Genomic DNA, 27,683 nt, shown 5'->3' on the forward strand with positions numbered 1-27,683 from the left:
TTTTTTATAATTGTTCTTATCCTTCCCTTCCTAACAAAATCATGGTCATTAGTCATGCAAACCCACCTTACAGACCCTCTAAAAATGACATAAACATACCTGTGAATATTAGCACAGGATATTGCCCCTGCATCCTCTGGTCTGTATGTTCTCTACTAAAACATATTAAATAAGGCTTGTGTCATATTGTTAATTGTAAGTCACCAGCCCACACTTTAGTAAAATGTTGAGTATAACAGATAAGTTGGAGGCAGCCTCACAGATGATGATGAGTATCATAAGAAATACAGCACATGTAGAACAGCATCTTAACCATGAAATCTCACCTGGACACACAGGACAACACATTCCCCTGAGTTTGGAAGGGTTTTTGCAATGAACGACACACTGTACTTCTGATTCTACTATCACTCCTTCCTGGAAAAGACACAGATAAGACACATTCACTGTTAGCATTGTGGTTGCTTTAACAAGCAAAATTCACAATTACATTCAGTAGAATTAAAGCCCAGTACATGCTGCAAAGCACTACCTTTCAAAACTTCTTTTCTTTCTGTACCTGCTGCCTGGTATCAGGATTCAGGTTAATCCACACTCAAAAGACCCACTTCAGTCTCCCTGACTCCAGACGTAGGATTTGCCTTAAAATGCATCAGGTAAAAAAACCAAGCATCCTCTTAGGGAAAGGAATCCTGCTTTATCAGGAATCCTTAACCTCAGTAATCTGCCATGCAGCTCAGGTGAAAACAGGCCAGACACAAGGCATTCTCCTCCCTCTCCTATTGGAGGAAAATGGACTTGGTAAGCAGATAAAAGCATCTTGTTCTGTAGAGGGGAGACGCTTATCTTTGATATTTTGCCTGATAAGTATTAGTAAATTAACATTTCCTGTACTTATTCGAGAAGTCAAGAGTCCTGAACAAACCTGGGTATGAGGGTCTATGCATAAAAGCTGCTACCTTTTTTTTACTTACAGCTGTTTGAGGCCAGGCCAAATTGTTTTTTAAGTGTGTGGATCTAGGATAAACAGAATCACCCAGTTTTGCATTTAGACACTGAAACAGGCAATAAAGAACTGACCACATGCAACATATCTAAATTCAAGTAGTGAGTTTCTTTTCATTAGGTGCAAGGATACAGAACACTGGCCTAGCTTCAGTCAACTCAGTGTACTTATTTTCAAAAATTAGTTGGTTTCACAGAGCAGAAGTTTTAGAGAAAAAGAGAAAAAAACCCTTGAAACTCTCATTTTGTCTTAGTAGAAGCTCTTCATACTTACAAAGCTCCTCTTTGCCATTCTTAGTAGCTGCCTGACTGTTACTTTAAAACCAGATCAAACTGTCAGCAGAAATGGCAGACCTATTTACAGACATAAGCTAAAATTGCCTACATAATTACTTGGTTTGAGCCTGACAAGCAACAATCTTGAAAATGTTATGGTTGCAGATAGCCAAGCTACCAAAAATACCACTGTGTTAACAGTTCAGGAGCCCAGGAAAAAAAGATTTGGTTGTGGGTTTTTCTTAAAGAAAGGTAAAACTCATGGACACATACACACAGAAGTGTCCAATTACTAAAATAATTTGTATCTCACAAACGGGCTTAGAATACTAAAGAAAAGAGGACTTACTTCAAGATCAAGACGGCAGGAAATGGCATGGCTGTGTACCTCTCCTTCAGCAAAGTTTGGATATTGTGGTACTCAAGTCATTTAAAACCTATACTTCTGAATATTTGGTTATAGCTGGCTGCATCTAAGTGGATTTAAATTACTTTAAATGCAAACTCCATATTGTGCTTTGGGCATAAAATATTTCAGGTTATTTGGATTGGATAAATGAAGGCTCAGGATTTCCTGGGAAAAGCTTATAACTCAATTAGCACGATTTTTATGACATCCTTACCTGGCACTGGTATGTAACACAGGGATTGCTGGGGAGGTGCCATTTCATGGAGCTGTTGTATGTATTTCCTTCAAAACTGCAATCTAGAGGATGAGAGAGAAGCCCATCAGTTCAGCTGAACAAAATCTAGTGGGAGGCTGTTGCTGAGGATCACAGGGTAGCATCCTAAATGCCACCCACCCTCTCCCCTGGGTTAACAGAAGAGGTAGAGCTGAGAGCTGGGATGAAAGAGAAGGATCATGTCCTGGGAGGATCATCCTGCTGCTGATGCCCAACTGGCCAAACTCCTTACTAACTCTGACTGGTAAAGAGAAACCAAAATCAGTGACAATTCACTTAAAAATGGATGTCAGTGCTTACTCTGCAGTCCATTCAGGAGCTACTCTGTTACTCAAGCACTGGAATGGGGAGAGGGAGGAAGGAGGGTAAAAGAAGAGCTGGAAGCATTCATCGCGTAGCTGGGCCATGCTATCTTCTTCCATGAACCAAAGCCCTCGGGAGAGCCCTTCAGCAAGCACAGCTCAGCAGGGAGGAGCTGACACTGGCAGAGCTACCTCTCCTTAATGCCTTTTCATATTCATGACAGGAGGGATCACCATCCACATGAACTAAAAGTCATCAAGTTCTCATGTGTGCGTGGTTAATCTCATGGGGAGACATTTTGGACTCTCATGGACTTTGGCTTTGTTCATCTTTTTGTGCTATATGACAACTTTGATAACAGAAAACAGGTTTGTTTGCCCATGCACTGGATCAACCCACATTTGTTTTGTGCAAAATGAATTTTCATGGAGCCATTTGGAAAAAAGCAAACACCAAAACAAACATTAATTTTCACTTTTTTGATTGTATGTTTCTACTAGTTTCCCTTCCTTTTTGGTTTTCTCTTTTGCCATTTTCTGGTATTTTGCAAAAAAGAAAACCAAAAAAGAACACAAAGAAAATAATAAAATAACTCACCAGAGAAGCAAGACCAGAAAATACTTATAAAGTAGAAATATAATATTTGTTTAAAAAGAGTTAGTTTATTAATGCAAAATAGTTTCAACTAAAAAATAATTCTTTGGAGACCTAGAGCGGTTCTGAGAAAAATTTTGGAAATAACACATACCCCATTTTCTGTGGGAAAAATGCCCATTTTCCATTTATTGCTTTTGGGTTTTTTTTCCTAGTATATTTTATTCAAAATTAGCTCGATCAAAGAGCCCATGAAACCAACAGGAGTCTTGCCAAAGACTTTGAAACACAGACGTGTACATGGAGCTACAGAATCACAGAACTACAATCAGTCAAACAATGCCCAGGGCACCATTCTGTTTCCACACCCTACCTCAGCAACTACTCTAAGTCTTTCTCTGCTGTGTAGGGTGCACTGTCCTGCTTTGGAATAAGTTTTATGTTCTTCTGAAAATAAAGGCAATTTATCAGCCCTACACCAGTAAATCTTGGAGCTCACTGTAAAAAAAAATCAAGAGTCACAGCTCTGAGGTACTCAGGACCTTAAAATCTCCTTAAAATAATTTTGAATTCAACACAAAATTTAAAGGAATCGTGATATATAAAGATCATTTCCAAATGTGTTAACTACGTCTATTTCAGTTCCTAAACAACAGAAGATTTGTACTTCATTATTTGCAGTAATCAAATTCTTTTTCCAGGATAAATACAGAGCAACACACAGGACAAAATTGTAGATGCTGTGGCCATTTCACTTACCTAAGCTGAAAGAGATATATTTTGAAAAGAGATGATCAATAGTCTCAAAGTTGGCTCTGATAATTTCATCTTTGACAAACATTGAAAGGCACAAAGCATACATCTGAGTCTCATAGTCTTAAGTAGAAAAGCCCCCATGAAATTATTTTTAATAATAAAGAAATATTCAGATTCTCAGTGCATTAAATACAGTTCTCTGAGCTCTCATACATGCAGGACGACACATCAAGAGGAGATTGTGCAGCCCTATACTGCTCTTGTGCATTTTGAAGTTCCATTCTGAAAACCACTGAATTAATCTCACAGCACATCTCACTTACTGCTCACTGAAAACCCTGATGATTGCAGAGCCTATTCAATGTGTTTAACATCTCCAAGCTGCTGAAGCCCAGGTCATACTGGTCCCAGGATGAGAAGCAGTCTACAAGTGTGCAGGACACTCAGCATGGAATGAGCTGTGTTGCTAAATATCTGTGTGTATATTTTACCAGAATCAAGAATCAAGGGCTAGGTTGGAAAATAGCAACTGCAAAAATACCTTACATATTTGCTCAGCAATTATGTTCTTTAATGTAAAATGTTTCCTCTAAAAGAAAGCTAATGACCCAGGGCTAATCTGCATGTACAGATGTGCATATTGAACTGAAATTTTCAGCTCAAGGATTAGTCTGGTCGACAGAGCAAGAGGTATTGCCCTCATGTAGTCAGCACTGCTCTTGCTTGAAGGGCATATCCAAGCTGTGCTACAAAACCCTTTGCCCTGCAGCACTGTCCCTGTGGAAAGCAGCAAGGGCATGGCACACCAGGAGCAACCATGGTAAGGAGAGTCTGCAGGCACCTAAAGGGGAGTTTAAAAATGGGAACCAGAATGGAAAAGACTGCAGAAGCACTGGAGGGACTAAGACTGCTCTCTTTGGTGTGGGCCAGCAGGTTGAATGAGGGAGACAGAGCAGCTCCCATCCAACACCAGTGTGAGGCATGGTGGGAGCTGGATTTCAGCAGATGCTCAGCAGAAGGAGCCGCATGAAGGAAGGGGAGAGTTAGCCAGTATAAAAAGCTATGGGGGAAGGCTGAAAGTCAGGCAGAACTGAAAAGGGTAAGAAAGGAGTGTTTTACAATCTCTGGGTGACGCTTTAACCTGTCTCTGGCCACAGGTATGCCCTGACACTCTGCCCTTTGGACGCCCCAGAGCTACACCCACTACTCACTCTTCAAAAGGAAAAAGAAACAAAGCCCACATACCAGCTAGGTTTTCTGAACCTCACTTTCAATGTACAAATCTCTCAGCTGACATCTGCAAACATATAGCTGGACTTTCCTAGTCCCTTTACTCATAGCATGGATATTTCTGGGCCTCACCTAAATTCATCTGGGTGAAACCTGCTGCATTCTATGTGCCAGCTCAGTCAAGGCATTCTGGCTCATCCATGGTTAAAGGTCCACCATATTTGGCCTAGAAACTAGAAGTCACTGAATATTTTGTTTTCAGAAGTCCCTGATGTCAGTTTCCACAACAGAGTATGAGGGAAGACCCTTGAAGTTCCTAAAAATCTTTTAAAGCTTTTTTTTTTCCCCAAAAGCCCTTTGGAAATATTAGTACATTAACTTACTTTCTCCATCCACCATTCGAAGGAAGAGCAAGCGAAACTAATAAATCAAGATCAGAGCTTAGGACTATCACTTAAATGCTATCTACTTACTTCTGCCTGAATACCTACTTTAAAGAAAATTTTAAAAGGGTTACAGAGGAAGTTTTCGAAAAGGGAACTCAAAAAGCCTGAGAACGCTCTAAGGAGTATGAGAAAGATTTGACATTAATAAGTAAATTTGATCTTGACTCATATACTGCATAAGGAAAACCTTTATGATTCCAAATATGGAAGGAAGTTAAATATTAGTGGTCTACATCAATTTTAAAAATGCTGAAGTGATTCATATCAGTCAAGGAGTGTGTCCTAATTTTTCAGTCTTTCCTGCTCCTTTCTTTAAAAACAGCTGGTGTTTTATTAATGTAAAATATTAACTTTCAGTTAGTTGTAGGTTTTCTTGCCATTACCTCCTTCAACCCAAATAGTTCAGATAAGTCCTGGATAAACATGCAAGCCCAAAGTTGCTTATCTGAATCTAACCAAACCACTAAATACTTTGAAGTTGGTCAATTGTTACATATGCAGTGGAAACTAATGCTAATTACCTACTAGTCACCTCTTAAAGCAAAATGATCCTCCAGGTTTAGTTCTTGTGGCACAAAAAAAAGAATGATGCTTAAACAGTAAAATAACTCTAATATAATTATTTAGCTACTTTGTTTTAATATTGTGCATGCCATACTTGGGCACCTTTGTTTCAAATATAATGAACCAACCCTTGGCCAATTTAATTTGAAAGAACAATTTCATTCTAAAACAAGCATCCTCACGGAGAATTGGACTAGAATAACAAAAGAGGCAAATTATAGCAGATTTTTCTGTTGGCATGTGAACAAGCTGATGATCAGGAAGACATTTGTCTTTCCAAATTGTACAACTCTGATAAATAACCCTTTTTTTTCTTCCCCAGATACCCACCCATATAACAGTACCATGAAGATAGGGAAATTGACTGTAAGAGACAGTTTAGTAGTGCTAAAGCTCTGCCAGTGTCCTCAGGAGTTCATTAAAAAACAACCTTTTATTACTCAATTTGACATTGCCTAATTAGATTCCAGAAGAAACTTGTGCTTATTTTAGTCTAATGAGAATTTTATAGACAAGTCATTTCCTTATTCTCCCAAGAGAAAGTGATAGATTGGTGCACAATAGACTGGCTCCTCATCCCTCATTTCTTCAGCATCTTTCTTCTTCTATTAAGTCTTTTTTTTTTGCTTTCCCTCCACTTTCTGTTTAAAAATGCAACCTCTCTTTTGGCATGGAAAATAAACATTAGGAAAAAGAAAAGAGTCAGAAGACATGTTTTATTTAGTGTTTGATAAATTAATCCTCAGGGAGGTATCCAGGCATGCTAACACTAAATACCAGTTCTAGCCAAAAAAAAGAGCCAACCCCAAAACCCTAAACAAAAAAACCACACCAATAACTTGCACATTCTGCAGTATTTCTCTGGCAGGAAATCAGTTAGCCAAACTCAAAGAACTGTGAATCACACATATACCTATTATGAAATATATTTTCACATGTCGTAGTGATGGTAGAGCCATTGACAGCTGCTAGAAAATTAAACTTCCTGTTGAGTAACCCTGGTCTTCATTTGTCAACACAGAAGCATGAAAATGTATACAAAACCTCCCATGCTTATCAAGCCTAGCTCTAAACAGTGAAAATCCAGCTCCTTCCTCTGTAACCAAGTCCAAGCAAACCTATTTGCCGCTGAACCATGGCAATTACAATACCCAAGGGATGCACAGGGGCCATTTAAAGGCTGCCCAGCACAGCAGAGTGAGGAGGCCATGGGGGTGAGCTGTGCTAGGACCACACAGTTCACACACAGAGGATGCAAAGCAGCCCATATTCGCCCATATTCGCTGAGCAAATAGCAGCAGAAACAAAGACATCCCCTCCTCCCAGTGCTGTTTTTGCCCCTTGCACACCACTGGAACTGAATTTTACCTTCCCAAATGTCTTGTGTTCTACGTATAGGGTGAAAAAAATTTGCCCTGCAGGGTTCCTAAGAACCTTGCAATTCAAAATGGCATACAGTTAGAGCTGCCATTGAATCTTGAGCTGCTACTCATTGTGCTTGCCAAGCCTGGCAGCTGGAGAGCTTTCACCTCTCATGGTTATGAGGGCTGCCATGAATGATGCTGCTCACTGATAAAATTACTTGCTCTCGTATCCAATTTTCCCACATCAGCAAAATCATCCAAGATCTGTACAGCTTACACCTTCAAAATTAAATAGTAAAAAAATTCTTATTCCGGTACTACATGTCCTAAGATGTTTATAATTTTGTTCCAGAAAAACATTACATGTAAAACCATCAATGTGAAAATCTGTGTAACTGGTGTTTGACTGAAAAACTGTTTAGGACAACATGACAAGACTGTTCATTGAAATTTTCTTACATAAATGGAAAATTATATTCACCAAGGTAAATAAGAGTATCTGAAATTTGAGGTGCTACTGAACACAACAGTATACACCAGACATTCAAGAGATGCCAAATGTATCTGCTAAGACCTTTGTAAGAAGAGTCAACTCAAAGAAAGGATGGAGAGATAGAGACCTTTCCTTAGGCATAACCAGAAGTAATCAAAGGTGACCCTATGATGATTCTGAATGGTACTGTCCCTGGTGGCTGTTTGTCACAGCTTCAAAAACTGTGTCTTTTCTTCAGATACAAAGCTAACATCTGAATGAACACTGAGATGAACCTGTACTCCCAGCCTCAAGAAACAGACCTTCTGGTTTACAGCTGGGACACTCTACCAAGGGACTCAGAAGCACTGAGAAAGGCCAAAAGAAAAATTAAGACTTGATTATGTTCTCAAGCCATCTCTCATAGCCAGTCCCTGACAGAAGCCTGATCTATATTATTCAGGTGAAGGTGAAAGAAATTTCTTTAGGAAAATATACATATTATCTTCACATCCCATCCCCCCTCCATCCATGTATTATCCCTTGCCTCTGACAGCTTGCCTTAGAGCATGCAAGGATGGGCTGCAAGTTACAGTGCCCCACAGAAAGGTCCCCCCAGTCAGTTTTGCAGCAGGACACCAAAATGGTGTTAGGTACCTCACACTAGGGGTGTCCAGAGGCAAACAGAGTGCAGAGGTACATATGGATCCTGCAGGGTGTCAGCAGAGCAGCCAGAACACTGATAATAGCACAGCCTCCCTCTAATTTCCTTTGCAAGCCAGCCTAATAGTTGAAATTGGCTGCAGTCCTCAACCATAGTATTTGATATCCTTTCCAAGAAATGCACAATTAACTGTGATACCTTTGGATATTCAATATTTAGTAGACCTAGCACTGTTGTTGCCTGGGCTGGGATTCCATTCTCTGATAGATTCCATATCAATGGAGCATAGCACAAGAATTTCTAAGATCAATAATTAATTACTAAAAGGAAAACCAAAAAACCAACCACAAAAAAAAAAAAAAAAAACACAAAAAACTCCAAATAATTCTCAAAAGTTAACAAGGACAAAAAACGCAAAATTGCATATGGAAGAGAAAGAAAATTCTGAACATATTTTCTTTGTTGTAAAAGAATTCCCACCAACTTTGTCTTTGAACATCCATAGAAGATTAAGATTCTTAAGAGAGTAGAATTTTGCACACAATTTTAGAAATGCAAACTTTATGCAGTCCTGAGCCAGTAATATCACTTCTTCAGAGTACAAACAACTGTTTAGTCAATGTGTAGAGAGCTCTATATGTAAGTGACAGGTCTTCATCCAACTAAATAAGATAATGCTGCCAAATCTATTTCTATAATCTCAGTGACCTCATAGGTTTTCATTAAATATATTAAGTAAAATGAGAGATGAAAAGTGACCTATTTATCCTATGCAAAAGTAATAAGAGGGCTTAATTTTTCAGTATTTTCAAAATAAATAGCATGCTAGAGGTATGTGGTATGTTTTACAAACTACAGAAAATATCTGTCAAAAGAATAATCTTACAGAAAACTTTTCCTGTTGGACTGAGTCACCTGCATTCTCCTTGCTGCAGGGAGCCATAATCAAGGGCCCACCTTTCTCTGTTCCAGACTTTTCACAAACACACAGCAAAAGTGAGCTTTGCCCCACCAACTTTACAATTGAAGTCCTATGGCCCAAAAGTCAGGAACAGAGTTAAAACACATGGCTAGTCTGGAGGATTTAAAGCTTAAATCCCAGTTTAAATCTTAGACCTCATAGCAGCATACAATTTCCTCACAAGGGGAAGCAGAGGGGCAGGGGGGGCAGGCACAGGTCTCTTCTCTGTGGTGGCCAGTGACACGATCTGAGGGAATGAGGCTGTGTCAGGGGAGGTTCTGGTTGGATATTAGGGAAAGGTTCTTCACCCAGGGGGTGGTTGGGAACTGGAACAGGCTCCCCAGGGAAGTGGTCACAGCACTAGGCCTGACAGAGTTCAAGAAGCATTTGGACAATGTTCTCAGGCACATTCTTATCCTGTGCAGGGCCTGGAGTCAGAATTTGATGATCCTTGTGGGATCCTTCCAGCTCAGGATATTCTGTGATTCTGTGACAAAGCAAAGCCAAACCTTTCCATATGCTACTTTCCAGCACAGTGAATTTTCTGATTGCAAAAGCTCTACTAGTAGCTGCTCCTTACTTTTTCTGTTTATTACAAAATATGAAAAAAATAAGTGCTATAAATTATCTAAGTAGCATACAATACCCACATGGAAGCAAGGGACTTATGCTCAGCACACAACTATTTGCAGGAAAAGTTCTCTACCAACAATTCAGTTTCTCCTGTATGCAGAGCTCTGAATAGGAGAGTTCAGGTGGGTGCAGTGCTGCAGGTACCATCAGAATAGTTTGGGTTGCAAGGGACCTTTCAAGGTCATCTAGTCCAACCCCCCTGCAGTGGGCAGGGAATGTCCTCGTGCTCCTCGTGATAGAATAAAATGCACTGGCAGAGATGTGACAAATTATTCATGAGTGGTGGTTTCCTTCCTACACAAGCCTGCTCTGGAACATGCCCTTTGGTCTTAATGTTACCCTCCTGATGCTGCACTCAGATGACAGCAGCCATTCATTCACTCACTCACTCATTCATTCATTTCTTTGCAAGGTAGGAAGATGTGAAGCTATCAAAGAAAGCTGGCAAGAGCCTGTAAGGGTTGATTAAGCTCTCCCAGGCTTTGGGAACAAAGCCAAGAAAAAAGTCATCAGGTTCTGATGTCTTTCCTTGGTAACATTTTGTTTAGATGAAATGCAACTAGTAAAAAAAAAAAAAAAAAAAGGCAAAAAATCCCTGTTTCCCTTTTCCTGCCTGCATTCCCCATGGGCACTCTGGCAGCTTGACAAAATAGTAACTGAGAATAAGTGCTGCAGGGCCAAGTCCGTGCTGCAGCTGAACTGCAGTCGGGAGTGCTGGGGAGCTGCTGGGACACCAAAGGGAGCGGCTGAGGCACTGCACTGCCAGCCTGGTGTTTGCAGCCTTCATTCCCCAGTCACCCCTCACAGGAAACTCGTTTTAGACCTGGCACAGAACAGAGCAGGATCTTCAGCAGTGTTCGGAGTGGTGGGAGAGCAAGCAGCCTCCCCTGAGGTAGAGGTGGTTCCACCAACCTCTTCCTCTAGAACCAGAACAACCTGGGGACAGAGGGTGGTGTCAAGACTGTGGGAGTTAAATGGGTGAGTATTTTGCTTTGCCTTTCAGAAAGCACAGAAAAACTTACTCAGAAATTTCACATCTACTTCAAAAATTCAGTCCTTGAGAGCTTTTTTTCTCCTTTGAATTATGAAATTTAATGTTCTTCTTGCATTTTAAGCACATAGATCAGACCAAGAACCCTTCTAGTCAATAATCTTCTGTTTTATAGCAGCTACTATGAGACACCTTGGGAAGTGTGGAAAATACAGACCAAGGTCCATAGCTCTAGTTTAGCCTCCAGAAGGGCAGAAATAAGCAGCCTGTCTGACTCAGAGGGAAAACAGGGCATTTTGATTTGTACCTTGCTCCTTTCCTAACAAACTCAGCATTCAATTTTCCCCCTGGAGAACTGCTGAAGATTGAGTTGATTTTGCCACAGAAGTGTTTTCTATAACACTCAGAAACAGTTGCCATTCATTTATTGTCAATTCAGAGCCCTTTACTGTATTGGTAAAGTTGGGACTGTTTTGTCCTCTGGGCATCCATTTATTCCCATCCACATTAACTTCTTTTGCTGCTTTGTCATCACTTATTCAGTGCCCTGAGAGCCTTTTGCAGCTCCTCACAGGCCATCCTCTTGCTTTGCTATGCTATAGAGATCAGGGCACCAGCAGCAAACTTCCTGTCCCTCTTCACCCCTTTTCTAGGTAATTTCCGAGCGCTTTGGCAAATTGAGAACTTTGCAAGGATATGTTGGCAACATTTATTTACTATGAAAACAACTGCACACTAGTTACTTATTTGCTGATGAGAAGAGTATCTCTGAAAACTCAGGGTTGTTTCCTTTCTTCAGTAGTCTCCTTGTAAGGGATCTTGTTAGATGCCTATTAGTGGGATCTCTCTGTCCATTGTTACATTCAAAGGACTCTAGCTAGCCCATCCGTCTTCTATCTCAAGTATCCATGTGCCTCCTGATTCTGTTTTTGAATTGTTTTTATTAATTATCCCATTAGGGATGTCAAGCATACCAATCTGCAGATGCCAGGCTCAAGCCTATCAATAATGTTCTGTAGGTACACCCCCCAATTCAGGATAAACAAAAAATGTTAAAAGGAGTCTGAATTGAAATACTGTTTGAATTAAAACATTGTTTGCTCAGCTTTGAAACATTCATTCTTTTCATTTTGCATGCATGCATGCACATATGCATATGTATGTATATAGAATTTTCAGACCATTGAGCAAATACACATCCCATTTTGAAACTGAAAAATCAAACTCCATCCTAATCCAGTTGACATTTAGCAACCTTTTCCTACAAAGCTGATACTAAACATGGTTTGACAAAAGAAATAAATTACATTTAATTTATGTAAAACCTATAATTTCAAATTCTTATTGTTTCAGTAATGGTTTAATTTTTTTTCCAGTTCACTTCCTTCTCTTTTAAGCATCATGTTTCTAGACAAATCCTCAAATTGGGGCTTGCCAAACCTATTCCAAAGCTGCAGCACAGAAGCAAATCATAAGCACAGCATCTAACACACCTCTGCAACCTTCCAGGAAAAATACACATCCATTATGCCTCTTCCATTTAAATTTCAGCGTAATCTGTTTTCCTGAATTTGTATTTCCTCTGGGAAGGCAAGAAATGCTTTTATTTCCCAACAATTCATGCTACCCTATCTCCCTCTCAATCCCACACAATCACCAGTGGAGAATTAAAAGTGACAGAGGAAAAATAAAACAGAGCTGTTTGAATTTGACATTCTCCACCTCATTGATTATGGAAGCAGTCCCTCAGCAAAATTATTGATTTAGAGCATATTATTACTGTATCAATATAAAAAAAAAAGGCTACATCTACTTGCTTATTTTCCATGTGGTTAAACATAGGGGATACATGCCATGCATGCTTACACTTTTATTATTATTATTTGATCATTATCTCATTTTAAAGAGATTGCAATATACAGTGTTGGTCAATAAATAAATGTATAATGTTCAGATTGTTGCTTATTTGGCTTTCATAAAAATGTCCAAAATATTATTGTTTTAATCAGGAAAAGTTTAATAAAATGAATAAAATTTGCTTCGTTTGTTTCTTTTCAAGGGGAGAAATAGGAACAGCCATGGATAATTACCCTGCTCGTTATTAATCAGAAGTATTATTCTTATTCTGTCCAATCACATAAAAAGTTAAAGAGCTTCTTACTTACTGGTGACTACTAGCAGATCGATGCTGTAGCCATGGATAATTACTCTGCTCTTTATTAATCAGAAGTATTATTCTGTCCAACCACATAAAAAGTTAAAGAGATTCTTACTGACTGGTGACTACTAGCAGATCGATGCTGACCTAAAATATTTCTGATAAAATTAGAACTCTTAAAAAATTGACAGCATAGTGATGAAGAATGAAGATGTATTTCTAAAGGACATTTGCTGTGCAAGGACTAATAATTGCAGGACAAATATGTGAATTTATGTATTTCCCTCAGCTTTGTAAACATGTGTATTTCAATTATGGTTACTGCCCTCTTCCAACCTCTGTTGACAGCCAAGTTCCAGCTGAGAAGCTGTGAGTTCAGTCCTATCCTTGGCAACCTAAATGTGCACTGATAACTTTTTAAAAGGAGGGAAAGCGACAGGAAGGGAATGGCACCTTTGCAACGCTCACAGCAAGCTCCTCTCTGCTTAATGACGAGAGCACAGTCCTTGGAGAGCACTGGACACTTCTCCCTTTTGCACGTCACTTCCTTATTCTGGAAAAAAAAATACAAAAGCTATTGCAAGCAAACCAAACCCAATTTCTTGCATTTCAGAAAATAAAGTGTGGGGCAAGCAGCCTGCTCTTTTGCTTCAGGTGAGGTCCTTGTGATTCAATACATCTTTCTTCTCTTGAAGGAACACAGTAGAAAACAGTCTTTGTATAATCCAGGAGCCCAAGCAAATGGTGTTTAAACCCCACTTAGACAGCAATTCATAACTGCTGCCCAGTGTCATACAGAAAATGTGCTGCTCTGAGGAAATCCATGTTACTTAAATGAACAACTACCTAACTCATGTGCTTGTTAAAATATCCTCAGGGTCTTGAGGAGCTACCCCATAAATTGCACAGCTTAGGAATCACTTCTCACTGTGACAGAAAGACAAACAGCAGAGAAAAAGGCAGCAACCTCAGAGAAAACAAAATTCTGCCACTGCAGAAAATCAGTTTTGCCTAGAGGTTCTTTGAAAGAGGCTACTGTATATTATACCAGGCAAGATGATTAATGTAATTCATCTTTCTCCCCAAAATGCTGAGAATCAATGAAACTCCACGAGCAGACAGAATCACTGTACATTATAGCATCATCTTGCTATGGCAAAAAGCCAGTGATTTCCCAAGGCCAAAGAGCACATTGACCACATTAAGGAATGTCAATAGAGGATGTGCAACAGCAGGCAGCAGAAACATTCCATTTATTGCCTACCTTGCCCCAGTGGTGTCAACCCTTTTGGTTATCCCTGCCATTAAATAGGTGCAGAAAACAAATACTTGGGACGTTTCTTTTAGTAAAATTTTGCTACTTCAAATTCCTTACCCAAAGTAGCCCTCTGAAGTGACCTCCACCTATAATTAGTAGCTCAGTTCATTAGGTTACACAGGTGGCCATCTAGAACATGCAAGTACCCACCTCACCCAATCTTATGACTTAATTAGAGACCAAACAATCAAAGGGCTAGAAAAATGTAAATCATAAAACTCAAGAAAAAGAAGCTGTGCTTTCCAGTCTTTTTACTTTGCTCCCTGTGGCCTTATTCAAGGTGCCTGTGAAGAATAACACGCAGCTTTTATTACACTCCAGCCCTTTGCCTAAAATCAGAGGTTTGTTTACTTCAAAGTCACTGCCTGATCTGATGGGAGCTATAAAGGCGCTTCAGTCTTATCAGTGTAAATGAGGGCTCACTCTCACCAAGACAGTGTGAAATCAGCAAATGAGAATCAGGCCCTAAAGCCCAGCTGCAGCTACACAAACCATTACTGTAAAAAGCCAGGTCACTGCAGTGCTGGCTGTTCTGCATCACTCCAGCACCATAAATGCAATTTAACCAGCAGGTTAAGCTGAATTTATGGCTGGTCTGTAGCTCTGGACTGGCACAAAGCAGCCACGACACGGAATTCAAGTGGCTCAATGTCTCTTTTAAAGTGCTCAGCGGAATGATGATTCCCTTTGCAGGAACATGGTGCTCCATAAAGTCTGCTGAAGGGCAGCAGAACCAAACTTACCAACTCAACTACAGTCTGTATTTTAAAGGGTTCTGCTAAGACCTGATTTTCTCTAATGAGTTTGCTTAAAGAAAGTTTAATAAGCCTATCAGCCCCACTACCTTTATCTGTGGGAAAGTCTTCTGCCTGGTGAAAGTGGGTGTGAAGGAGGGGCAAAATCCAGTTTAGAGTTTGTTCCTGTGGAGAACATGGCTCACCCAGCTGCAGCATGCATGGTGCACCTCTGAGAGAAGCACAGTGCCCTTCAGAACCTACCTGGCTGGGCTGGGGGTGTGCAAGGGGGGCCAGTGGGCAGCTACCCATTGGACTCCCTCTTCAAGGACAACATTGTTGCAGATGACAGCAAGAGGGACAAAAAAACCCAAAAAAACAGAGCTCTGTTGTTTTTTTTTTTTTAATTCCCTGGTTCCCAGAGGACTCCTGAAGCAAATTCCTCATGCAGCTCAGGTTCCCAGGCAATTTCTTCCCTGAGTGCTGTCTGCCTCCTTCTGCCCTCAGGTACATCCTGACATGGTATCTTCCTCTTGGCAATGCAAGGAGTTCCTAAGGATGACCCCAACACCCGTATTTCAAACAGGAGATACTTTCTAGTTACTGTTCCCAGTAGAAGCCTCCTGTTTCCCCCATATTGCTAAAATCAGAAAAATTCTCTCCAATTATGGGCTTGGTACCACTGAGCCACCCAAGGGGGCCAGCCAAATTCAGGTCTTGCTCTTCTTTCCTTATCACCAGCAAAGCTGCTGTTTTAGCAGGTTTTCTGGGAGGGAAGAATTTGGAATTCATATGCTGATGCCAAGGGCTGTTTTGCATTAAGCAGCTGTTCATATTAGTGGCCCACAGTGCAGTGACAGGACCTGAAGGGTCCTTCCCCCTAGGAGGATGTCTTAAGCAGTAGGCTACAGATTCACATTTCCTTTCTCTGTCTCACTAGGCTTTGAACTATTTGCTGTTCAGTGGCCTGGCTTCAGCAGAAAGGGGCTTGTTCTTCGTGCCCCCACAAGTCACTGGTTCTTACAGCAAGGGCACTTGTAGGTAAAGCAGGAGATGAGTCATTGAATTGCTTCTGGATGTGAAGGGCAGCAAATCTGGATCACTGACTCAAAGCTCAGTTATTACAGCACGGTGCTGAAAGGTAGGGAGGAGGTGCCACACTCATCATCCACTGCACTTTTTTGTTGTTGGGGTTTTTGTGTTTGGTTTTTCTTTTGGTTTTTTTTTGTTTGGGTTTGGTTTTTTTTCCCCAAATTAAAATGGAAGGTTAGCTCTGTCCCTTGCAGGAGAAGCTGCAAGCTCGTCCTGCCTTAAAGGACAGCTCCATGTATTCGAGGTAAATAGAGCCAATCTTTGCCAGCACAAAAGAGAAGAGCAGCTAAGCACTAAAGCAGGGTAGGATTAGCAAAGCTGATGTTCATCCTCTCTAGCTTGCTATAGCTCCAAAACAGGCTGTTTCACATGTCATCCCAAGCTGCCTAACTCCCTACCATCAGGGCTGGGCTGTTCTTCCATGGTGTGAGGTACAGCATTGCTCAGGATTGCAGCCCCACCACTCCTTGTGGGGCCTTTTGGTGAAAAAAACATACAGCAGAGCCACAACTGCACCATATTGCTGCCCTAGAATTGTCCTCATGGCAAAATCCCTCTTGAAGTAAGAAGAGATGAATGTAACTCCAGGAAAGTACATCCTCCTACTGCTTCCAGTATTATTATTACTATTATCCCAAAATTCTTTCTAAAAAGTCCTGCTGTTTTATCTCAGCGTTGTATCTTGTGGAAAACAAGGTCAGCAGATGTGGAGGAAAGGGTTAATGTACCATGCTGATCCATCACAGGCCTGCAGCAGATAAAGCAGGGCTGGTAAATCATTGTTTAGTCTATTGCAGTCAGGCATTATCCAGTGCAGATCTCCTGGGTCCACTGGTGTAAAAGTACGAAAATAAAACAAAAGAGTAATTGTCATCTGGAGGCTGGGTTTTTCCCTTCACCCAGTTGCCCAAAACACTGCTCTTAATGTCTACTGTCCATCTGCTTGTTTCAGTTCTGCTGCCTCCTCCCCTCCTGTTTCACAAGAGCAAAGTGGAGGCTGAGAGCAAATGGGACTTGAGCAACAAATCCTTTCCTCCCAGTTGTGTCCCCTCCTACTCCCAGTAATCATAACATTTCATTACTTGTCCCAGCCATACATTTAGAGAGTGGCTAAGTAGCTGCATGCAGGAGGGCTGTATTACCAAGCCTCCATCTGGGCTGTCAACAGCGTCTCTGAATCTGTTGAAAGCTCTCAGATACTTTGAATTTTGCTGTTCTTAAGAGAAAACTTCTTAGACGGCAACAGTCAGAAGCCAGCAGTTATGTGAGGGTAGGGGATTTTTTTTCCCTTTTGTTTAAAGGACATGCACTCTGGCACCAAGAAGTGCAGAAGAGACACATGGCCCATAAATACATAAACCCTTTGCTAAGTCAGAAAGCTGGGAGTCAGTCAAATCCATAATAGGATCCCAAGATTCATAATAAATAACTTTTAATTACAGTCCTGCACAATAGTTATTTTAAACAGATGGTTTATAGATTCACATCTGGGATTATTTTTTTTTTTTAATTTAGCGCTCAGGCACACACACAGAAAGGGAGAGAACCTCAGCTAAGGTTTCTATTAGTGTTGGAAAAACGGGTATTTTTTTAAAGAGGTCAGGCTGATCCAGAACAATGCTGCTGCATCTGACGCAACTCCCCAGTCAGTGCTCAGCTCGGCAAAGGGCTCACTCTGGAATCCCAGACTCCCCTGAAAAGTAAAATTTAGGGAAGTGCTGGAGGGTCACCCTGGACTCACCAAGCCCAGCTGTGGAGAACTCGTGTTTTAATGAATGTGGGGAAAAGATCAGAAATTTTGTTGGGTGTCCAATGTTTCTCCCCTCTCCCACACTTTCCCAATGAGAGCCAAGGATCTCCTTAAGTAGGCATGCAGAGGCGATGTCAAATTCCCACACAAGAGAGATACACTAACCAGACCCAATATCACTGCTACTGCTTCATGTTACCTTTACTACAACCTTCTCTCAACGCAATTTGTTCAGCTTTTACATGCACCTCATATTTTTACCTTCCACCAAAGAACCCCACACAAAACAGCCCATTCTGGCGATAAATTATATCAAACTAACAGCCTTAAACTCATATGGTACAGCTAAATAAAATGCCAACATGAAAAGGAAAGAAAAAAAAAAACCCCACACACTAAAAAGGAGTCTGAATATTTGGCAGAGATGTTGGAGAGGATGTGTGCCAAACCACAGCTTGGAAGCCACAGCCAACTTTCTACAGGGTTCCCCACTGGACTCCTGCCGGCTCACAGCAGCCACCAGGAGGATGGCTCTTTTCAACCTGGATTTGGCTTCAAGAGGGGAAAAAAAAAAAAAAAAAGAAAAATAAAGCAAAATAGGAGTCTGCTTCGTTTATTCAGGACTGTACCAAGGAGTGCTTCCATCAATGGTGTCCTGAGCCCACTCTTGTGCTGTAACAGCTGGCTGCAGAAGACATTGAAGATGTGGTTTCTCAGGGGGCCAGATGTCCACAGTGATGATCTGGGGTTGTTTTTCTTTCTCTATTTTTATGTATTGAAAATGCTTTTAGGAAGCTTGCGCTGCATTTCTAATACCCCCAGGTTATTAATTATTTATACTGAATGGGAAAAATGTTACTTAAACTTTCATTTAACCAAAAAATGCTGTGGAAAGAAAAAAAAAAAAGCAAGAGAGAGAGATTAGGTAGGAATACCAACTACCATTAATGATTAATCCTGGAAACATTCATTTTTACCACTATTCATCATAGTCCTGCTAGTAATTCTGATAGGACTCCTCACCAAGTAGCTCAGGGTGCCCTTAAGTTTCTGCTAGGAGAAGCCTGTGGGATGACCCATGAAAACAATAACAATTTTCAAACAATGGGAAAAATTGCCTCTGAGGAATATGGGATGGAGCTTTCAAATGCACACATGTGGCCTTAGGAGAAGAAAGAGCCATTTAAAATTAATGAAACAAGTGTATTCAATTCACATGGGCGGCCTCTCCACTGCAAGGCAAAGGGCAGGCTCCAATCAACACTGGCCCCTGCCACATGCCGTGATCCCCATGTTCTTAGGCCATGCTGCTGGGCTCTCTGCCAGGTGTTGCACACAGCCAGAGCATCCTCTCAAGCACACAAGAAGTCACTCACACCACACAGGCCGCAGGACTGAAGGTCTGGGCAGCACTGGCCACAGGCTGTGTCCCTCAGCAAAGCTTGGGAGTCCCAAGCCTGTGCCTGCACCTATGTTTACATGCAAACAACCCCGATGCTGGGCCAGCTTGAACTCAAGAACAGGCTCAGACACATGCTTAACTCATGGTCTAGACAAAACCTGAGGCTCTTTCTGAAAATAGTACCCTTGCTTCCTTGGCAAGGAAAGATGCACTCCTGCCTGGAACTGTCTCAGGCCCAATTTACAAACCAGAATTGATGCAAGCAAAAGATCCTTGCTAAAGCTGTGGGACTACAGTCTTCCATGAGCATTTCTCTACCTGAGCAAAAGCCACACCATTAGGCTTCAGGGAGGAGACACCACTCCTCAAGGAGAGATGTCTGCAGACCCTTTGAATCACTGTCAAGGGAGATGAGGATAAGGTCTCATTTCCCTTACTCCCTTCCAATCATCTGCTGAGATTTCTTTCTCTTGCAAAACAAATATTGTGGGTACAGTAAAAAAATGGTTTAGCATACCAGATGCATTTCTAAATTCAAGGTGGAAAAATATTTCCCTATGAAATGATGTTTGTTCTCAGGAAAATGGTAGAATTCTCTGCACATAACCCTACAAACACCAAGGCATATGCTTCATCAAGAGAGAGAAAGGTCTCGTAATTTTAAGCACGCAAAATTGTAATGGGACAACTCACAGGACTGAAGTCAAACACTTCAGTACCTTCAGCATTAGGTCTTTGCCTGTGGCAGAACATGACCATGATTTCAGCATGAATTGCATTAGATAAAAATAACAGTATTTTATTTCAGTTCACAGTGTCTCTTTCCTTTTTTGAGCAGACCACTCAGTAGCCTTTGATTTCCCCCCTCATCCCTGTAATCTGTTTAGCTTATCTGGCCTCTCAGGGTGAGCAGGAGGAGGCTGCAGCCTTCCCTGTGGTGATGCTCAGCCAGCACCAACCATCCCCCTTCATAATTCAAGCTCTCCCTGCTCCCTAGGAAAGATGATTAAAACAAAGGCCCTGCTGAAAGATGACACCAAATTTCACTTCAAATGGGTATTCCCCACTGCTGTGAGGCAGGCATGAGTATGTGCAAGTGATTCAGGACAAATCCCCCTTACAGACTGAACAGTTTTTTTATTTTTTCACTGTGCTTAATGATGTACACCAGCACAAGGAAAGTGACCTTGGTGGCCCACTGCAATCCCAACACTCCTTGACTGCAGCCCTGTTCAGTATTTGGTGAAAAGAAAGCACCATCTCTTCCTCCTACATTTGCTGGAATTAATACTAAGGCTACAGCTGGGGTCAGGGTCCCAGAACATCAAACATTTTGCAGCACATCCCTGCTCCAGTCAGCTTAGAAACAAGGTAGACATGGCCAGACAGAATTACTGTAACTGCAGATTGAGTCAGTCAGAAAGCCAGAGCAGGATCCAGAGCGTGTAGCTCTCAGTCTCCCTGTCTCTACCTCAACCTCCAAGTGCAGCCTCACATTAGAGTTCTTCAGCTGCACAGTTATAGGCAACACTCTTTACCTGTCAGCAGAATAGCCTGGCAGTTTTCTAGCAAAAGAGACAGGGCCTTCACAAGTTCCCAGCAGTTCACACTGTAGTGAAAAAAATACCCATAGTAATCCAGGAACCAGATTTCAAGGAAGGTTACACACAGGGATTCATGCACACTTTTAAAATTCACATCTTTTTCTGTGAACTTTAATTCACAGGGTAATGTTTTTACTTTTTCAATTAAGAGTTTGAATCAATTATCAATTACTTAAATCTGATGACAATACCTAAGAAAAAGGTAATCACAGGCAATACCTATTGATTTGAAGGTCCAGCTGCAAACCTGTACCCATGCTGCTGTAAAAGCTCACTGACCCAGCCCTGTGAGTTTATGATCACCCCTTGCTGGATGTTCTCAGCTACTCAGATCAGTCAGAAAAGCCTGTTGGATGATTAATACCCAGCCCATTTTCAGCTAAATGGGTGATGCTGAAGGCATGCAGCCTAGCAGAAGCCGGTGGAGAATTCATTCTCCCACAGAAGTGATGGGCAGCTGAGGGCCATAAAAGCTTCCACTACCTGAGCTTGGTCCACCAAACACAGCTGAAGTCAGCAGATGTGGAACAGCATTGCTGTCCTGAGTGTATCCTGGAGCATACTGGTCCCCCTGAAGTGCCATAGGATGGCTTGGAGAAGGAGGTCTGCCAAGAAAATTTTTCTGAAAACACCCTAAATAAATTCTACTCCTAAAAATCGTTGAAGATTACACTCATGAATGATCTAGATGATTTCATAGAGGGCAAAGCATATTACACCAAAGGTTTAAAATAAATTATTAAATCATTTGAATTCAAAATTTTAGATCAAGCCATGGTGTCATGTTCTGGCTCATCTCAAACACTAGCCCTGCTTATCAAAAGAGTGCCCTAAAAGTATTCTGCTTTTCTTTCTTTACTAATGTTATCCCAGTACTATACACTGCTATTTCCTGGTAGATACTGTCAATGAGAGATAAACAAAGCCATTAAAACAATAAAAAGGACAACAAAATCAAAGCACGTCAAAATCAAATCTATCAGTTCAGAATTCCTGTTTTCGATAACTGTATTTCTATTAGAGACTAAATACTGACCAATATTATTTTTTTTTCTAATGTTGTGAATTAAAATTTCATTTGACATTTATTAAAAATAAATACATTGAATGCTTTTTAAATAAGTATCATTTCATCACAATTTGATAGGCTGAATCTACAAATATATTATCCAAACAATAGTTACCTGTCATTGCATCTTTATTACCTTCTTTATCTGAAGCCTGTTTACTCAGTCTTTACACTGGAGATTTCAACAGTGGCAAATGCTCTAGTTTTGGGCTTCAGTCTGTTCTAAAAACTTTGAACAAAGCAGTCCTTGAGGCCATGTACTTCTTAAAGACTTTAAAAAGCCCAATGGGCCTCCTAACTTACTCTGCAACAAGTCATATCCCATGAAGAAACTCACTCCTGTACAACACAAAAACAGGGCTAGATTAAAGAAAATGAAAGAAAAAGAGCAGGGTCCCCTGCTGCTCTGTCTGGCCAGAATCATGTCTTTTATTGCCCATATCCTCTAAAGAAACGATGCTCTCATGATATATTACCCTAATACATCACCAAGTGACAGTTTTCTCATGATACTGTATCCTCAAAGATGTGATGCATGCCAGAAGCAGCGACAGGAGATCTCAGCTGGGGGAGAGAAAGGAGAGGGTTTTTTTTATTTTCTTTCAAATGTTTAAGCTACACTTTGGGGTTTTCTGATGTTATTTTGAGAGGAAAATCCCTGTCAATCGTAGCTGCATAATCCAGAGGACTCCTAGAAGTTTTGCTGTACAGCTTTTAAAACCGGAAAGCACCAAAAAAACAGTCTCTTCATTTAATTGAAGCAAGTTTTGAAATAGGACCAAAACGCTTGAGGAACAACAACCAAATAAAAATAGTAGCCCAAAAGAAAGAAGCAACGAGAGTCTGTTTTCTATTATGAAATTATTTAGGCAAAAGGCCTCCAGACACTGCTGTTTTAATGAAGTTGCAAGGAAACTGAGAACTGACCCTGAATTTGTTTTCCTACGTGATCTTGCCCATGCTACGCAGTGGTTTTAGAAAATAAAAAAAGGTTATTCACAGCAGAGTCTGCAGAGAGAAGGCACAGCCTTCAACTTGTCAGTCAGCACAGAGAAGAGCGAGAAGAGACAAGGAAAAGGAACATTTCAGGTAGGACCCCTCACAGGAGGCAAAACTTTCAAGGTCTTTTGATAATGCCTTCAACTCGCAAAGCCACACTCATTTTTGCTGCAACTGCTGCTTGGCTGCAGTAAAATCTTGTAGGGGCTGTGGTAATCCTGGGTCATGGGCAACTCACGGCAGGCATCACCCTCAAGATGTCTTCATCCAGCTGCTGCCAGCAAAGGAAGCCTCAAAGTCTTGGGAGAATTAGTCAGAAAAACTTATGACACCGTGATGTTTAATTTGACACATCTCACTTCTGGGTGCTTCTACTTCGTATCTACTGAAACTCCTTTGCCTCCATCAGATGCAAAAAAGAAAGGTAGAATAAGCTTTCCTTTGTTGTGATTAATCACACTGCCAAATTCAGTAAGATTGTGACTTTCAAAACTTCAGCCAACACTGTAGCTAATAGGAGAAAAAGCATATTTTGACTTGTGGACTAAGCAAAAGCGATATGGAAGTCATTGAGAAGAAACTAAAAGCCAAAGCTGTCAATGTCACTTTCACAGTCCTTGAGCTGACTTTGACCATATTTTGTGGCCTGGCCATGGCTGCTTTTGGGTGAGATGTAACAGCCCTCAATCACAGCAGTGATCACTTAGCCACATAACAATACCACTGCAGTCAATGAAACCACCCATGAGAGCTCAGAGCTTTGAGTCAAGCTCGTCAGTGCAGACACATGCACAATGCCCTATGCTCTGGGTAGACCCTGTTAATTAAACACTTATTTTTAAATGCTGCTCTGGAAAAAATTTGCTGTCCAAAATAAGAAACTCATCTTACACAACCACTTTCTTCTTGAAAAATCCAGTGGTTAAAACATGTTTTTGCATAATCGTAGCCCTGCAGGGACAGTTCTCACTTCTGAAAAGCAAATTCCCTTCTTTCTGTTTTGCACATGTACAAACAAACAGATTCTGGTATGTCCAAACCTTGCAAATCTCAACTATAATAATACATTGAATAGAAGCCATACAAGCAGGTTTTTTCCTCAGCCTGTGTTCCCTTCACTCCTTCCTTTCCCTTGCCCCACTTGCACTGCGGGAAGTAAAAAAAATACCTGTTTCTGACAAGTAAATGGAGCTGACATTAGAGCGAAGCTCGAAGGTGAACAGGGTATGCACAAGTCATTTGTCATCTTGACAAAGTGAGATTTGGTCACCAGTGGGACACTTGAAAGACATCTGAACAGTTGGCCTTGACCACCAGCATTTCTTACAGCTTATAAAGGGACCCATGGGACCAAGAACACAACCTGCTTTTGGAAGTGACTCCTGCAGTGGTACCTCTTGATAGATGTAAAGGCAGTGTGATATATCAGGTGCCATTAAGATCTTTGCTAGCAGGTTCTATTTACATAAGTATGGAGTGTAGATAGCATCTTGTTAACCCAATTAATGAGACTCAAATGTCAGGAAACAGATTATGCCTGGCTCAAAGTCCACAGTGCTCTGAAGGCAGACAGACATGATTTCATTGTGTGGGACAGCACTGTTCTCTTTGACTGAGAACTCAGGCAGCAATCCTTCTACCTGGACAGCTAGGGGAGGCAGAAAGATGATCTGAAATCCAAAAGTTTCACACCTTCAGCACAAAAAGGGGTCTTTATGATGAGAGATTCAAGTGCCCTGTAAAACAGAGAACCTACGGCTGAACCGAGGAAAACTAAAAAAGTATCCACTTGCGGTCTTGGAAACTTAATTTTTTATTAACTGGACCTTCTTCTGCAATTAGAGAAAGTCCTTGTTGCCAAGTCACAGCCAGGTCTGGATTAGAAGAGAAACACAGTTTCATCCAGCCTGTCCACACTGCTGCGTTTTACATGGGCAATTGAAACATACTTCTCCACCCTAGAGATCCTGACCAAGATGAGATCACTAATCTCTTCATCAGTGACTCTCGACATGCAGCTTTATACAATAAACTGCTGTTCTCCCCCAGCCTCCCACTATTAAGCTCTATGATATAGAAGCAGATGCTCCTGTCACCCAGGTCAGAGCAGTGAACCCTGAATGGCACAGCATGAGGTGCTTGGCCCCAAAACAGAGCGGGGGTTTAGGGAAAGGCCTTGCACTCAGCAATGCTGCCAGCTCTCTGCTCAGCATGACAGCTGTAAGGAATTCCTCTTCAGAGCTGTCTTCTCAATGGAGGAAGACAGAAAGCATGGGCAGCCTGGGCCAGCAGCCCAACCTCAGCACCACTCAGCAGGTTAACCTAAATCCTCTGATGGGCACAGTACCTCGTGGGCACAGACACAACTTATCTACAAACACACAGGAGTCCTATTAATTCTCCAGGAGACACTTCAAATCCTTCTAAACCTCTGGTTCCAGAGCCATACATAACTTTCCTGAAGACACATTGCGTCCACATCCTCTCCTGCCCGCAGTCCTTGCGCCCTCTGTACAGGCTTGGAGCTGCCCGCTCATCTCTCCAAAAGGCAGCCTTCCAGCAAAACTCTCTTTTCTGGTACTTTTGCTTCCTTTTCCCCTTTTTTGGTTTCCACCTTGTTATGTTTCTTTTTATCGGGACTGGTTTAATTATTTCAAAAACAACCCCCAGTGATATCAAAGGTACTCCTTTTATACTAAAACAAAGTTTTAAGCAGCAAATATGTATGCTTCACATAACAAGTGCATAAAACCATTCAAATTTCTTACTATCATAGCCTCGAGTTCTAGATATTTTATAAATTTCAGCTTCAGATTGATTTTTGGGTCAAATGATTTTTTCTTGATGATTGAAAATCTTGCCAAGTTAAACTGAACATACACAGGCATTCTCTCAAAAGCCATACAAATTGCAGACTTCTTCAGTTTCTTCTGCATTTTCATGTTAAACAAGTTCTGGTTCAGTATCAGTGCATTCTGCTGCATCTTAAATGTCTACATCAGCAATTTCCTCCAGAAATACTTCAAGTCTACAGATCATGGGCAGATTATGCCTCAAACATGCATCTGTTAAAAAGGTTCCTTACACTAGCAGACCCCAAACATTTTAAGATACAGCAATTTTAATTTTCCAGCATTTTTTATCCACTGCACTTACAAACATCCACCAAGACTTGGTTTATAGGCTAAAGAACTTGCATGTTTTGCATTTTGTCTGCCAAAATAATTTCATTCATTTATTTGAATCAAAAAAGATTGAATCACCAGGCTAGCTATCCCCAGGACTGTTTGGGTAGAAGGGTAAAGTGCTACATATGAAAATTATCATCTGTGCACTGTCATATACACAAAAAAAAATATTCTCTGTAACAAGCAAATGTTCAACAGCCTCCCTGTAGCAGGAGAGCCTTCTGGTTTATCAGTGTTTTATGTCTTACAGGCAATCCTTCAGCTAACAGCCTTATCTCAAAGCCAGCCACCCTCCTGGCTCCTTCCTGCCCCAGTGGTTTCAGGGTGACACAACCTTGAGGTGTTTCACTAACTGGCACAATCAGATCATAATCATTACATAGCCCTAGAGCAATCATTTATCAACTCTTCTCCATCTCTCTCAAACCATACCTCAACTGTACATCCAGACATAAAAAAGAACAAGGAGACAATCTCAGGACAACCAAGGTCTGTTATTCGTCATCCACTAATAAATCCTAAGACAAAACAGAAAAACAAATGCAAACATATGAGTCTAGCAAAGAACATACTTTGATGATTCCAAGCCTTGGGAAACTCTCATTTCCTATTGAAGCCAACAACATAAATATGTCAGGAGCAGGTGGAAAAAACCCAAACTCCAAACAAGGAAACATAATCCAAAACACAGAGATTTCTAACCTACGAGCTGTCAGAAATTTGATTTTCCTGGCCAGGGCTATGCAACATCTTTGTTTGCATCCCCCTGGTTATGGAAGAGTGCAAGGTGCTGCTACCATGCCTCAAGCAAGATGTTTAGCCAGGAAAGAGGATTTGATGGGGAGAGGGGCAGCTGATCCTGCAGCCAACAGAGGAGCCTGGGGTTACACTGAGCACACCTGAGCTGCCCAGGGTGAGCCATGCCTGCTTTTCAGTGTGAAGCAGAAATGGCACTCTTCAACTTCTCAAGTCTTACAGGAAGTTTCAATACTGTGTGCTGAGGTTTGCACATGCTTTAGGCTGCACTGCTACCAGGCGACCGACTGCCAATGCCCAGGGTGAACCAGAGTGTCTCTGGAGCAAAATGCAGTGCAAGCAGGTCAGCAGAGCTCTGAGAAGGCCTCACTCAACCTCTAACACTGAAGCTTAGTGCAAAGGTTTACTTAAAATAGAGACTCAAAAAAAATTGGGACTGCATTTGTCTGGGAAAATATCAGGTCTTTGGTATCATTTTTTCTGCATGGCATTTCATCACATCCCCGTCCTTAGTACTCACAACAATAAATATATCTCAACTCTAATGCTGTTTCACAGTACTGCCTTTTGCCATAGCACTTCCCAGCACACACGTACAATGCTTCCCTCTCTGAAAAATCTGGGAAACAATACAGAAAATGAAAATGAAAACTATAGTCAGGAGGTTGATG

At 41.2% G+C, this 27,683-nt stretch overlaps 1 protein-coding gene across 1 annotated transcript in view; it reads right to left on the reverse strand.

Moving 5' to 3' along the window:
* The window catches only part of BMPER (BMP binding endothelial regulator), a 149,258-nt gene that overhangs the window by 108,918 nt on the left and 12,657 nt on the right, over window positions 1-27,683 (reverse strand). Inside the window, exons 4-6 of the mRNA XM_031059384.1 lie at window positions 13,554-13,653; window positions 1,905-1,987; window positions 327-417 (exon numbers count right to left, since the gene is read on the reverse strand). Coding sequence (XP_030915244.1) covers window positions 327-417; window positions 1,905-1,987; window positions 13,554-13,653 — 274 coding nt within the window. The remainder of the gene's footprint in view (window positions 1-326; window positions 418-1,904; window positions 1,988-13,553; window positions 13,654-27,683) is intronic.

The sequence above is a fragment of the Geospiza fortis genome, unplaced genomic scaffold (genome assembly GCF_000277835.1).
Source record: "Geospiza fortis unplaced genomic scaffold, GeoFor_1.0 scaffold346, whole genome shotgun sequence".
Lineage (NCBI taxonomy): Eukaryota > Metazoa > Chordata > Aves > Passeriformes > Thraupidae > Geospiza > Geospiza fortis.